The 15,580-nt window shown below is 44.4% G+C and overlaps 1 protein-coding gene across 9 annotated transcripts in view; it reads left to right on the top strand.

The window, feature by feature from the left end:
• tp53bp1 (tumor protein p53 binding protein, 1) overlaps positions 1-15,580 on the top strand; it is a 476,929-nt gene that overhangs the window by 210,531 nt on the left and 250,818 nt on the right. For all 9 annotated transcript variants that reach the window (XM_051920203.1, XM_051920206.1, XM_051920208.1 and 6 more), the window contains one exon: positions 6,702-6,886. In XM_051920203.1, the coding sequence (XP_051776163.1) occupies positions 6,702-6,886 (185 nt within the window). The remainder of the gene's footprint in view (positions 1-6,701; positions 6,887-15,580) is intronic.

Raw genomic sequence — 15,580 nt, 5'->3', positions numbered from 1 at the left:
AATACTGTTTCCTGCATATACAATGTTCCTTGCATCACCCGTCGAGATCTTTTCTGTTTGCTTCGGTGAAGAGCCACAGCACAGCTGTGAGCCTACTGCTTCCCTAGCAAAGGATAAACAGTCTTCCTCAGACGCGGTGATCACACTTTGGGATGCTCTTCAGCGTTTTGTCCAGTTGGGGTAGGTCCCAAGAGAGTTTAGAAACCTCACATTTTCTTGAATGAGTGCTGCATTAATAGGAATGTTTCTTGAACGAGCATCACTTAACTACATAAAAATGTCATTTTGGACATCTTCAAATGCAGCAGTTTGCATACATTTGCAACCCGAGATTTTTGTTCTTTCTTTGCTCTGTCTTTCAAGAAAGTTGAAAGTGTCGATGACAAAATTCCGAATTCATTGGCAACGTCTTTTTTTTCTTTTTACCGCAATCGAGAGCTGCAAAAATGTAAAGGTAAAGTTTTTTATTTCTAATATGAACTTTTATCGTTTTATCGTGTCTGACATTTGTATAGGAGAGTGACAATGAGTTAAATTCCAATGGATGTTTTTCAAATGTTGACGAGCAATAAGCAAAAGGTATCACTGAAAACCACCGAAAACAAAAACAGCAAAAAAAACAGTATGAGGAAAATTCGAAGAAAGAATGTTTTATTTTTTTATTTATTTATTGATTTTTTTACAATGTTTCAGTTTGGGGATCGTTGTGCGCAACTGAGCTGTGACTACAGAAGACTGCTCTGTGGATGACTCATTCAGGCATTTCAATTTCTTTTGGGCACTTCGTTGTAATGAAAGTATCTGCTGAATGTACTTCATAGTAACGAGATTTCTATAGACTCGTGTCATATGGGGAAACTGTCGGGACCATAAAAATACTTCGTTGTAATGAAAATTTTGTTGTAAAGATATTTGTTGTAACGGAATTTTACCCCGTATTTTAGTGTTTTAGACCTGTTAGGTGAGAGAATACTTTGTTCTAATGTTCGTGATTTAGACCTTTAACATTAGAACAATCTAGATGAGAACAGTCCATTCAGCCCAACAAAGCTCGCCAGTCCTATCCACTTATTTCTTCCAAAAAAAACATTGAGTTTTGCAAGTCCCTAAAGTCTTACTGTCTAACACACTACTTGGTAGCTTATTCCAAGTGTCTATCGTTCCAACTCACAAAGTTAACTGTTTGGTCATGGAGACTTTGCTTCTGAATGTTTGATGTCATTTTGTAGTCTTAACTAAAAATAAGAGAGCTTTGCCATGAAGCCTATTGTTACATTGGCAATTATAATTGTAAGGATTAAAAGGATAGATTAGAGATAGCTTGCTCTCTTTCTCTCCACCCCTAGACCCCCTGCCTCCCCCCCATTTTGCCTCACCATGTGAGGCTGAACCACACTTTACAAAGTCCCAGTCCTCTTACATACCTAGAGACAGGGCATGTCCAAAACAGAATAAGCCCCCCAGCAATGGTGCATAAGGATTATAATTTAGATACCTATTGACAACACAGTCCAAATATTATAAACATAAAGTATAATCTTAAACAATCTGGAGATAGTGAACCCATGGAATGATGTTAAAAAGTAGCCCTGGATAAGCATTTTAAGACCTAATACAAATAAACCAAGGGTATGATGTTAAACTGTCTCCGCTTATATGAAAAAAAATTTTTTATGCATATATTGTAATTAAAGCATAAACAAAAAGTGGCAGAGAAGGGAAAAGGATGTATAATTGCGGTACCAGTATAATAAGCAAGCAGATCAAACAGCCAGTATGATCTTCTTTTCTATGCCATGGCAGGATGCGACTCACGATCGTATTTCAAAAAAGTGTCGGGATCAGTTTACTTTTCTCTTTGTCTGCTTCCTCTGTAGAGGTAAAGATGTAGTGCTTGCCTTGAATGTCCAATTTCAGTTTGGCAGGAAACAAGAGGCTGTATCTGATCTCATCCTTCCGTAAGCGCTGTTTAATGTTGTAAAAAGCGCCACATTTAGCAGCTGTTGAGGGTGAGAAATCAGGGAAAACACGAATGTGGTTATTTTCAAATATAATCTCTTGTTTCTGTCTGAGAAGTAACATTATATGTAATTTAGATTGTAATTTTTCAAAACGCATGATAAGAGTCCAAGGTTTAGAGGTATTTGATGCCCCGTATGTGGTAAGCTGCTGCTGTCTCGATGTCTGAAGTCGTCTCCAATTATTTCAGAGAATAGTTCAGCTATGCTGGGTTTGGACTTTCACATTTCTCAGAGAGACCTTCGATTCTAATATTATTCCTTCTGCATCCATCTTCCAGTGCAGCAAGTCTGTCTCAAGAGTATTTTGCATTCGGAATTTGCAGCCGTTGCTTTTCCGCGTTATGGTACATGATACTGAAAATGCAGACATACTTCTTATAGTACAGGGAAGATCAAAAAAAAATGTTTAAATGACAACTCATGTTCAAATGGCATAGCTGTGTTATCATCTGTTTACCCCTTACACTTGTCAGGTTCGTTATTGGATTGGTCTATTCCCACACCCTAAATAATAACACACACATACATAGATACACACACACACTCAGACCCTAACCACAACAGTGCCCTACGAATGACACACACACATTTGGCTAACTTTTAGCACTTTAAACCACATAAGTGCTATAAGAGTAACACAATTTGTCACTCTCTCAGCACAGCAAGAGACTTATTTATTATCAGCACGAATAACATATGATATTTTAAAAAGATCTCTGACCTAAATATTACTTTTGGTCTCCAAGAAAATATCAAAACATACAAAGACTCAGCATTGTTGACTGTAGGCCATTTATCAGCCAAGAATGCCTTACTTTACGTTCTGTTCCCTACTATTGAGTGGAGCTCTCACTTGCAGCCTTAATAAACCTTGCAGTACAGAGGTAATGGCAAATCTCCGGCTGCACCAGGTGCTCAAAGAAATCTACATTATTATTTCAATCACTCTAGACATTAAGACGAAGCATAGAAAGATGAAAACAAGTTACTATTTATTAAAGAACAATAATAAGCAATAGAAATTAAGATTGATAGTAAAGTCTGGATAAAATAGTCTTAAAAAATGCTTACTGAAAGAAATCAGTGATGTCAAGGATGAAAGTCCCAGGGCGGCGTTTGATTTAGCAATCGATGTTCATGAAAATGCTGTTAACTGACGATCTGATGAGAACTGGTCACACGTGTCTTTGTTTTCTTTTCTGACGTCACTCTTCTGTCGTCGCTATTTCTCTTCTTCTGACGTTGCTTTCAAATGAGGCATCCATCCATCCATTTCCCAACCCGCTGAATCCGAACACAGGGTCACGGGGGTCTGCTGGAGCCAATCCCAGCCAACACAGGGCACAAGGCAGGAACCAATCCTGGGCAGGGTGCCAACCCACCGCAGGACACACACAAACACACCCACACACCAAGCACATACTAGGGCCAATTTAGAATCGCCAATCCACCTAACCTGCATGTCTTTGGACTGTGGGAGGAAACCCACGCAGACACGGGGAGAACATGCAAACTCCACGCAGGGAGGACCCGGGAAGCGAACCCAGGTCCCCAGGTCTCCCAACTGCGAGGCAGCAGTGCTACCCACTGCGCCACCGTGCCGCCCCAAATGAGGCATATTTATTATAAAGTTTCATGCCGTGGTTTCACAAAACATAATTGTTGCATGCACCTGATTGGCTGTCTGTCAATATGATGGATGAATTTTGCTCAAATCCTTTAATCTATCTTTTCCCAGATAATAAAGTTTTTTGATGTTACCTAAAACATTGCCATGTCCGTCTTTCCCAGGCTATAAACCAAATTGTTGTCCCAGATGTCCATCCATAAAGTAATCAATAGCCTTGAGGTATCTGCTCAGTCTTCCTTTCCCAGGCTGTAATACCAATTTAGCACTATGCTGTGAACAACTCTTATAAAAGTGAGGTGTAAGGGAAGAGGATATGCCTTTTCATTATAATACCTCCTACATCTGAATTCATCTTTGTTGGGATTGAGCAAAATATAATAATAAAAATATAGAAAATAATTTGTAGATTTTATACACCATAACAATAGCGTTTTCAAATAGTGACGTTTTCATGTACGTATGAATGTGTGTGTGCGTTTGTGAGAGAGGCAGAGACAGATTCAATCACATTCAAGGGTTTACAGGAATATAAAATAAACACTTTCACAAAAAATGAGACAAGTGTGATTTTATTCAAGAATGAAACTGAATAACAAAAATATTAAGTGACAACAAGATACCAAGCAGACACGATTCACCAGCAAGCTGACAGAGATGGGAGTAGATTCATACCTGGTGGCATGGATTGTGAACTAGACAGACTTCAGTATGCACGTCTCAGGAACTGCAGGTCTGACATTGTGGTCAGCAACACAGGAGCGCCGCAGGGGACTGTACTTTCTCCGGTCCTGTTCAGCCTATGTACATCGGACTTCCAATACAACTCGGAGTCCAGCCACGTGCAAAAGTTCACTGACGACACTGCTATCTTGGGCTGCATCAGGAGTGGGCAGGAGGAGGTGTATAGGAACCTAATCAAGGACTTTGTTAAATGGTGCGACTCAAACCACTTACACCTGAATACCAGCAAAACCAAGGAGCTGGTGGTGGATTTTAGGAGACCCAGGCCCCTCCTGGACCCCTTGATTATCAGAGGTGACTGTGTGCAGAGGGTGCAGGCCTATAAACACCTGGGAGTGCAGCTGGATGATAAATTGGACTGGACTGCCAATACTGATGCTCTGTGCAAGAGAGGACAGAGCCGACTATACTTCCTTAGAAGGCCGGTGTCCTTCAACATCTGCAATAAGATGCTGCAGATGTTCTATCAGACGGTTGTGGCGAGCACCCTCTTCTACGCAGTGGTGTGCTGGGGAGGCAGCATAAAGAAGGACGCCTCACGCCTGGACAAACTGGTAAGGAAGGCAAACTCTATCATAGGCATGGAGCTGGACAGTTTGACATCTGTGGCAGAGCAGGTTCCTGTCAATCATGGAGAATCCACTGCATCCACTAAACAGTATCATCTCCAGAAAGAAGAGCAGCTTCAGCAAGAGACTGCTGTCACTGCCCTGCTCCACTGACAGACTGAGGAGATCATTCCTCCCCCACACTGTGACTCTTCAGTTCCACTCGGGGGGTAAACGTTAACATTATACAAAGTTATTGTCTGTTATACCTGCATTTTTATCAATTTTGAATTTATTGTTTTTTATCAGTATGCTGCTGGAGTATGTGAATTTCCCCTTCAGCGATATCTTTTACAGGTAGCAAAACTTTACACCGGCTGTTACAGACTGAAATCAAAGGCTTCTTCTTTTTGGGTCCATATACCGTCAGCATTACACTGCCAGATCTAAATACTAGCGTGGCGAATTGCTCGCTAGTGACTTTAGCTGTAGGTGGAAGTCCCATTTTACTTTATGGTGCCAAGCACAATTGCGTTGCCGTGCAGCAGTCTATTAGCCAGCGAAAGTGATGTGAAGGAGCTGTATGTTGTTACGGTCCTGCCTTTGTCCAATCTGGTAGCGGTCACGGGACATCGTATATTTGATTGCCTGTACAACAAATAGTTCTGAACAGGCATCAATCACAGTACCAACTGTGGTCATCGCTGCTCTTGTAAAAAGAATGGAGATAAACTACATCAACTCAGAGAGGGAGAGGCAAGTTCATTGTACCACGTGAATGTCATTGAGAAAATAAAAGTGAATAATAATATAATAAAGCTCTATCTTTAACAAGTAGTCAAAATTTACACTGGCTGTTACAGACTCAAATCAAGTGTATGTTTTTATTATGTTATTGTAATAATAATAATAGCAACTCACTACTCAAAACGCAGAGCGGCCGGTCTCGAACCAGCAACCTTTCAGTTATAAGGCAGCAGCTCACACCTCTACACCATCCAGGAATATGTATTAGCTTTCTATCGATTGACATTTCAGCTTGAGTTTGTAACTCATTCACAGGAACATGTAAATTGAATGATTTTTTTTTTTAGTCATTATTAGTACAAAATGGAAAAAGTTTCTGCTTTAGGCATGTGTTCAGCATTTCTTGCATTTTCTCTCATCCTTCACTTACCCAGATCTTTGTAAACACGGAACACACATGAAATGCATGTGTGCAAAATAATGATATACTTTATTACTTACCCTATACAACTCCAGGCACATCACACACAGATAAGGAGCCTTGGCTTGAGTTGGGAGAACTTTTTACCCGAATTGAGCATCATCAAGGGTGGGGAATGGGATAGCCAGCTGCTTACCGCATTTGCTAATCTACACATTTACAAAACAAAGGACGCTGATGGAGAGGTGCGGAGGAATTTAAGGTGGGCTGGGATTATGAGTTTTTTCGTAGGCTTCAGGGATTCTAGTGTTAAACAAGTATTGGAGTCTTGTTTTTGGGAAAGCATGCTGTACAGGCCACAAGACTTACAATTTACTTATCATTTTAGCAAATAAAACTTGGAAGTCTCTGTGTCGATACTTAAATATAAGGCTTATTTTATTTGTCGGGGAGGAGGGTGTGGGGCAAGTACAGATTGGTGATTAAACTTCTCTTTCTTGTTTTTTCACCTCTTGTGTCTGAACTTCGGGTGGTAGCTTTGCTACCTAATAAATTCATTATTTTTCTTGATTTTATTCATATATTTTTAACAGGTCAGAAGCTGAATCCGGTTGTACTACAAATCCTCAGTTAGAGGCAATCTGTATGGATAATAAAAAAACGACAGTTCATGACTTACTACTTGGGGAACGCTCACAGGCTGAGGGACCATCTGACTTGGAAAATAGTTCAAAAGTTCCATCCACACAAGAAGACATGTTTGAATGTGAAAATAAAGGTAATTTCAGGTTAATTTAAAGGATTCATATTTTATATGTTTTACCTTTTTATATTGTCATTAGAAGTTTTCTATTTGATTTTCTTTGATTTGGTATCTTGCAATTTGTTTGCATTTTTTGTATTTTTATAAGATGACTATGCCCCTTCAAAAAACAATAGAATAACAAATGTATAACCATTTATTATTGATATTTTCCATGCAGTTTGCCTAGGCGGGCAAGTGCAGCTACCTATGTTAAAGGAAAACGGAGAACTAGCTTCTTATTGCAGCCAAATCTATTCATTATGATAGCATGCATGCTGTGACCTTAGCACGTGATTTTGCAAATTTTTTTCACAGCTAAATAGAAGTAACACAGCTGGGCCCATATTCCGTCCTGAATTAAGGGTTGTTTTTTATTACAATGTGATGGCTGAGTATGTAAAAATTATGTAAACTATATAAATTCAAGTCTGAATTTTTGTCATTTGTACCTAGTGAAATTAAATTATTTTGTGAATGTCTCTAACAGTCTAGTGACATTACTGCAGTATGAACACCAGGAGATTAATTCAGCCAAATATATTGAATACAGTATATGACTATTTTCTTCTTTCGGCTGCTCTCGTTACGGGTTGCCACAGTGGATCATTTTCCATATCTTTCTGTCCTTTGCATCTTGCTCTATTACACCCACCACCTGCATGTCCTCTCATCCATAAATATCCTCTTAGGCCTTCTTCTTTTCCTTTTTCCTGGCAGCTCTATCCTTAACCTCCTTCTCCCAATATACTCGGCATCTCTCCTCTGCACATGTCCCAACCAACGCAATCTCGCCTCTCTGACTTTGTCTCCTAACCGTCCAACTTGAGCTGACCCTCCAATGTACTCATTTCTAGTCCTATCCATCCTCGTCACACTCAGTGCAAATCTTAGCATCTTTAACTCTGCTACCTCCAGCTCTGTCTCCTGCCTTCTGGTCAGTGCCACCGTCTCCAACCCAAATAACATAGCTGGTCTCACTACCATCCTGTAGACCTTTCCTTTCACTCTTGCTGATACCTGTCTGTCATAAATTACTTCTGGCACTCTTCTCCACCCATTCCATCCTGCCTGTACTCTCTTCTTCACCTCTCTTCCACAATCCCCATTACTCTGTACTGTTGATCCCAAGTATTTAAACTCATCCACCTTTGCCAACACTTCTCCTTGCATCCTCACCTTTCCACTGATCTCGCTCTCATTTACGCACATGTTTTTTGTCTTGTTCCTACTGACCCTCATTCCTCTCCTCTCCAGAACATATCTCCACCTCTCCAGGGTCTCCTCAGCCTGCTCCCTACTATCACTACAGATCACAATGTCATCAGCAAACATCATAGTCCACAGGGACTCCTGTCTAATCTCGTCTGTCGACCTGTCCATCACCATTGCAAATAAGAAAGGACTCAGAGCAGATCCCTGATGTAATCTCACCTCCACCTTGAATGTATCCATCTCAACTACCGCAGACCTCACCACTGCCACACTTCTCTTGTACATATCCTGTACAACTCTTACATACTTCTCTGACACTCCCGACTTCCTCAAACAATACCACAGCTCCTCTTGAGTCACCCTGCCATATGCTTTCTCCAGGTCCACAAAGACGCAATGCAACTCCTACTGGCCTTCTCTATACTTCTCCATCAACACCCTTAGAGCAAACATTTCATCTGTGGTGCTGTTTTTTGGCATGAAACCATACTGCTGCTCACTAATCATCACCTCACTTCTTAACCTAGCTTCCACTACTCTTTCCCATTACTTCTTGCTGTGGCTCATCAATTTTATCCCCCTGTAGTTACTACAGTTCTGCACGTCCCCCTTATTCTTAAATATCAGCACCAGTACATTTCTTCTCCACTCCTTAGGCATCCTCTCACTTTCCAAGATTCCATTAAATAATCTGGTTAAAAACTCCCCTGCCATCTCTCCTAAACACTGCTATGCTTCCACACTTAAGTCATCTGGACCAACGACCTTTCCATGTTTCATCCTCTTCATAGCTGTCCTTACTTCCTCCTTGATAATCCGTTGCACTTCCTGATTCACTATCTCTACATCATCTAGCCTTCTCTCTCTCTTTCTCTTCATTCATCAGCCTCTCAAAGTACTCTTTCCATCTTCTCAACACACTCTCCTCGCTTGTGAGTACGTTTCCATCTTAATCGTTTATGACCCTAACCTGCTGCACAAACCTTCCCAGCTCAGTCCCTCTGTTTAGCCAATCGGTACAGGTCCTTTTCTCCCTCCTTAGTGTCCAACCTCTCATACAACTCATCATACGCCTTTTCTTTAGCTTTTTCCACCTCTCTCTTCACCTTGTGCCTTATCTTCTTGTACTCTTGTCTACTTTCTGAATCTCTTTGACTATCCCACCTCTTCTTTGCCATCTTCTTCCTCTGTATACACTCCTGTACTTTCCCATTCCACCACCAGGTTTCCTTTCCCTCCTTCCTCTGTCCAGATGTCATGCCAGGCACCCTTCTTGCTGTCACCCTTAATACATCTTCTGTAGTTGCCCAACTGTCTGGCAACTCTTCACTGCCACCCAGTGCCTGTCTCACCTCCTCCCTAAACTCATTTTGCAGTCTTCCTTTTTCAACTTTCACCATTTGATCCTTGGCTCTGCCCTCACTCCCATCCTGTTCTTGATCTCCAACGTCACCCTACAGACCACCATCCTATGTTGCTTAACTACACTTTCCTCTGCCAACACTTTGCAGTCTTCAATCTCCTTCAGATTGACTCTTCTGCATCGGATGTAATCTACCTGTATGTATCTTCATCCATCCATTCTCTTCCGCTTATCCGAGGTCGGGTCGCGGGGGTAGCAGCTTGAGCAGAGATGCCCAGACTTCCCTCTCCCCGGCCACTTCGTCTACCTCTTCCGGGAGAATCCCGAGGCGTTCCCAGGTCAGCCGGGAGACATAGTCCCTCCAGCGTGTCCTGGGTCTTCCCCGGTGCCTCCTCCCGGTTGGGCATGCCCGGAACACTTCACCAGGGAGGCGTCCAGGAGGCATCCTAATCAGATGCCCGAGCCACCTCATCTGACTCCTCTCGATGCGGAGGAGCAGCGGCTCTACTCTGAGCCCCTCCCGGATGACTGAGCTTCTCACCCTATCTTTAAGGGGGAGCCCAGACACCCTGCGGAGGAAACTCATTTCAGCCGCTTGTATTTGCGATCTCATTCTTTCGGTCACTACCGATAGCTCATGACCATAGGTGAGGGTAGGAACATAGATCAACTGGTAAATTGAGAGCTTTGCCTTACAGCTCAGCTCCTTTTTCACCACGACAGACCGATGCAGAGCCCGCATCACTGCGGACGCCGCACCGATCCGCCTGTCGATCTCACGCTCCATTCTTCCCTCACTCGTGAACAAGACCCCGAGATACTTGAACTCCTCCACTTGAGGCAGGATCTTGCTCCCAATCCTGAGAGGGCACTCCACCCTTTTCCGGCTGAGGACCATGGTCTCGGATTTGGAGGTGCTGATTCCCATTCCAGCTGCTTCACACTCATCTGCGAACCGATCCAGAGAGAGCTGAAGATCACGGCCTGATGAAGCAAACAGGACAACATCATCTGCAAAAAGCAGTGACACAATCCTGAGCCCACCAAACCGGACCCCCTCAACACCCTGGCTGTGCCTAGAAATTCTGTCCATAAAAGTTATGAACAGAATCGGTGACAAAGGGCAGCCCTGGTGGAGTCCAGCTCTCACTGGAAACGGGTTCGACTTACTGCCGGCAATGCGGACCAAGCTCTGACACCAGTTGTACAGGGACCGAACCGCCCTTATCAGGGGGTCCGGTACTCCATACTCCCGGAGCACCCCCCACAGGATTCCCCGAGGAACACGGTCGAACGCCTTTTCCAAGTCCACAAAACACATGTAGACTGGTTGGGCGAACTCCCATGCACCCTCCAGGACTCTGCTAAGGGTGTAGAGCTGGTCCACTGTTCCGCGACCAGGACAAAAACCACACTGTTCCTCCTGAATCCGAGGTTCGACTATCCGACGGACCCTCCTCTCCAGAACCCCCGAATAGGCTTTTCCAGGGAGGCTGAGGAGTGTGATCCCTCTGTAGTTGGAACACACCCTCCGGTCCCCCTTCTTAAAGAGGGGGACCACCACCCCGGTCTGCCAATCCAGAGGCACTGTCCCTGATGTCCATGCAATGTTGCAGAGGCGTGTCAACCAAGACAGTCCTACAACATCCAGAGCCTTGAGGAACTCCGGGCGTATCTCATCCACCCCCGGGGCCCTGCCACCAAGGAGTTTTTGACCACCTCGGTGACCTCAGTCCCAGAGATGGGCGAGCCCACCTCAGAGTCCCCAGGCTCTGCTTCCTCATTGGAAGGCATGTTATTGGGATTGAGGAGGTCTTCGAAGTACTCCCCCCACCGACCCACAACGTCCCGAGTCGAGGTCAGCAGCGCACCATCCCCACCATATACAGTGTTGACACTGCACTGCTTCCCCCTCCTGAGACGCCGGACGGTGGACCAGAATCTCCTCGAAGCCGTCCGAAAGTCTTTCTCCATGGCCTCCCCAAACTCCTCCCATGCCCGAGTTTTTGCCTCAGCAATCACCGAAGCTGCATTCCGCTTGGCCTGCCGGTATCTATTAGCTGCCTCCAGAGTCCCACAGGACAAAAGGGACCGGTAGGACTCCTTCTTCAGCTTGACGGCATCCCTCACTGCCGGTGTCCACCAACGGGTTGGGGGATTGCCGCCACGACAGGCACCGACCACCTTACGGCCACAGCTCTGGTCAGCCGCCTCAACAATAGAGGCATGGAACATGGCCCATTCGGACTCAATGTCCCCCACCTCCCTCGGGACATGGTCAAAGTTTTGCCGGAGGTGGGAGTTGAAGCTACTTCTGACAGGGGGCTCTGCCAGACGTTCCCAGCAGACCCTCACAACACGTTTGGGCCTACCAGGCCTGACCGGCATCCTCCCCCACCATCGAAGCCAACTCACCACCAGGTGGTGATCAGTTGATAGCTCCGCCCCTCTCTTCACCCGAGTGTCCAAGACATGTGGCCGCAAGTCCGACGACACAACCACAAAGTCGACCATCGAACTGAGGCCTAGGGTGTCCTGGTGCCAAGTGCACATATGAACACCCCTATGCTTGAACATGGTGTTCGTTATGGACAATCCGTGATGAGCACAGAAGTCCAATAACAAAACACCACTCGGGTTCAGATCGGGGGGGCCATTCCTCCCAATCACGCCCTTCCAGGTCTCACTGTCATTGCCCACGTGAGCATTGAAGTCTCCCAGCAGTACGAGGGAGTCCCCAGATGGTATGCCCTCTAGCACACCCTCTAGGGACTCCAAAAAGGGTGGGTACTCCGAACTGCTGTCCGGCGCATACGCACAAACAACAGTTAGGACCCGTCCCCCCACCCGAAGGCGGAGGGAGGCTACCCTCTCGTCTACCGGGGTAAACCCCAATGAACAGGCTCCAAGTCGGGGGGCAATAAGTATACCCACACCCGCTCGGCGCCTCTCACCGGGGGCAACTCCAGAGTGGTAGAGAGTCCAGCCCCTCTCAAGGAGATTGGTTCCAGAGTCCAAGCTGTGCGTCGAGGTGAGCCCGACTATATCTAGCCGGAACCTCTCAACCTCACGCACAAGCTCAGGCTCCTTCCCCTTCAGAGAGGTGACATTCCACGTCCCAAGAGCCAGCTTGTGTAGCCGAGGATTGGACCGCCAAGGTCCCCGCCTTCAGCCACCACCCAACTCACACTGCACCCGACCTCCTTGGCCCCTTCCATAGGTGGTGAGCCCATGGGAAGGGGGACCCACGTTGCCTCTTCGGGCTGTGCCCGGCCGAGCCCCATGGGTGCAAGCCCGGCCACCAGGCGCTCGCCATCGAGCCCCACCTCCAGGCCTGGCTCCAGAGGGGGTCCCCGGTGACCCGCGTCCGGGCGAGGGAAAACGCCGTCCAAATTTTTTATTCGTCATAGGAGGTTTGTATAACCGCTCTTTGTCTCACCCCTCACCTAGGACCAGTTTGCCTTGGGTGGCCCTACCAGGGGCATAAAGCCCCGGACAACAGAGCTCCTAGGATCACTGGGAAACACAAACCCCTCCACCACGGTAAGGTGGCGGTCCGAGGAGGGGCTGTATGCATCTTCCTCCACTCTTTTACATCACCCTATGTTTCTCTCTCTTCTTAAAATACGTATTCACCACAGCCATGTCCATCCTTTTGGCAAAATCCGCTATCATCTGACCTTCTTCATTCCTCTCCTTGACACCATACCTACCCATCACCTCCTCATCTCTTCTGTTCCCTTCACCAACATGTATATTGAAATCCACTCCAATCACCACTTTCTGTCCCTTGGGTACATTGTTCATCACTTCATCCAACTCACTCCAAAAATCTTCCTTCTCATCCATTCCATACCCAACTTGTGGGGCATATGCACTAGCAACATTCATCATCACATCTCCAATTTCCAGCTTCATTATTATTACTCTGTCTGACACTCTTCACCTCCAAAACACTCTTGACATACTGTTCCTTCAGAATAACCCCAATCCCATTTCTCCTCCCATCCACACCATGATAGAACAATTTGACTGCACCTGTGATCCACTTGGCCTTACTCCCCTTCCATTTAGTCTCTTGCATGCCCAATATATCAACTTTCCTTCTCTCCATCATATCTGCTAACTCTCTCCCCTTACCAGTCATACTGCCAACATTCAAAGTTCCTACCCTCAGTTCTACTCTTTACCTTTCTCCTGTCCTCCTACCACCGGACACGTCTCCCCCCTCTTCTTTTCCTTCTTCGGTCAACAGTACCCCAATTTTCGCCAGAACCCAGTTGGTTAACAGTACTGGTTGCAGTTGTTGTTAACCCGGGGCTCGACCGATCCGGTATAGAAATTTGTATTGTTGTCCACATATTGATTTGGGAAAATTTTACACCGGATGCCGTTCCTGACGTAACCCTCCCTATTTATCCGGGCTTAGGACTGGCACGTAGAAACACAATGGTTTGTGCATCCCCTGTGGCTAGGTTAAATACAATTTATGATTATTTGTACAAGAAACACTTGTTCAGTTATCTGTATAACAGATAAGCCTTTTGTCTTTTACATACAAACTGTCTAATGCTGTGAATGCTATTGGTTCTAGGCGTTTTGCATTTTCCTCATTTATGGACTTTTCTTTTCCAAGACCTATTGATGTTTTGGGGGCGGGGGGTGGGTGCTTGGGTTGCATTATACTATACTTGACCAGGCTGTAGATAATGGACGCCACATTGTAGTAATAGCTTCACCTATTTACTGTAATATTCCACTGCAGCTATCAAAACTGTGTGTGCCCTAGTTCTTCAGTGAAGGATCAAGCCCCATCAAAGTCAACCGTCAGCATTGCCCCAGGCTCGTATGATATGATATTTCAGGAGACAAGTATACTGTTGAACTCTTGACAGTTCCAGAAGGGTACTTTCACATGGATTTTCACCTAGATACCTAACAATGTGTAAGAACTTCATCAGGGTTTTAACTTGCCTAAGGTAATCACCAAAGGGACTTTAATGAAAGCAGTTGAGGAATTCAGCAATAGACTCCATAAGAATTTCCAGCTGATGTTCAGATGTCCTTCATTATTTCATGGCTCATGGTTCTTCCTTGTGCCTGTTGCTTGATAGGCTATGTTCCAGCTGCTCCATGACTAGGATAAGCGGGTTTGGATGAAGAATAGGTCAATGAATACTATAATCTGTCTTGCCTAAAGCAACTCTCACTTCCACGTCAGCATTACTTAAAACATACAAAGAAATACTCTGTGAAATTTCAATTTGTTTCAGTTAGTTCATTGTTTCAGATTTAGCTTTAGAGAGATTATTTCAAATTGCATGTTTTGTCCATAGTATTTTCCTCTTTTACAAGCTTATAAGATGCTTCTGTCCGCAAACATCAGGAGCTGCACCTAATGACTTTTTTATAAATGATTAGTCTAGCAATTATTTTTTCGATTCATTGACTAATCTGCTAAATAACTTTTAGCATCTACAGAGACATCTGATACTTTAAATTTTAGGCTGATGGAATTAAATGCATATTATTGGGTGGTATATATATTATGGGTTATAGAACGAAGGAAGTAAATGACACACATGTTACAAGCCATCCTGTGGTTCTGAGACCATCCATCCATCCATTATCCACCGCTTATCCGAGGTTCTGAGACCTTTTAGTAGAATTAAGCAGCAGAATATGTAACAAAGTTGTCAGTCAATAATAATAAATTTTGATTATTCTGTTAAAACTGTAACATATACCAAAAAGTAAACATGAAAAACTTTTATGATTAGAATATTGACACAGTATTGTGTAATAAAGTGCATAAAGGAATGCAAACTCAAAATGTCTCCAAATCAAAATTAAGTTCATGAATAAATGTTTGATAATAACACACAAGCATATAATCTTTTAGCAGTCCAACATTAGTGCAAAGATCAGTTTAAGTAACACTTGAACACAACTTATTAATTCAAGTAACACTTCATATTGTATAAGAAAAACTTGGGGGGGGGGGGGGACTAACAAAGTAAGAGTAAAGTAGTGTATCATAAACCTCACGATAATCACTAGCTAGCGATGTTATCCAGCTTATTTTACACCAT

The sequence above is a fragment of the Erpetoichthys calabaricus genome, chromosome 17, assembly GCF_900747795.2.
Source record: "Erpetoichthys calabaricus chromosome 17, fErpCal1.3, whole genome shotgun sequence".
NCBI lineage: Eukaryota > Metazoa > Chordata > Cladistia > Polypteriformes > Polypteridae > Erpetoichthys > Erpetoichthys calabaricus.
Note: the sequence above shows the minus strand (reverse complement) of the source record. Positions and strands in the feature narration are given on the sequence as shown.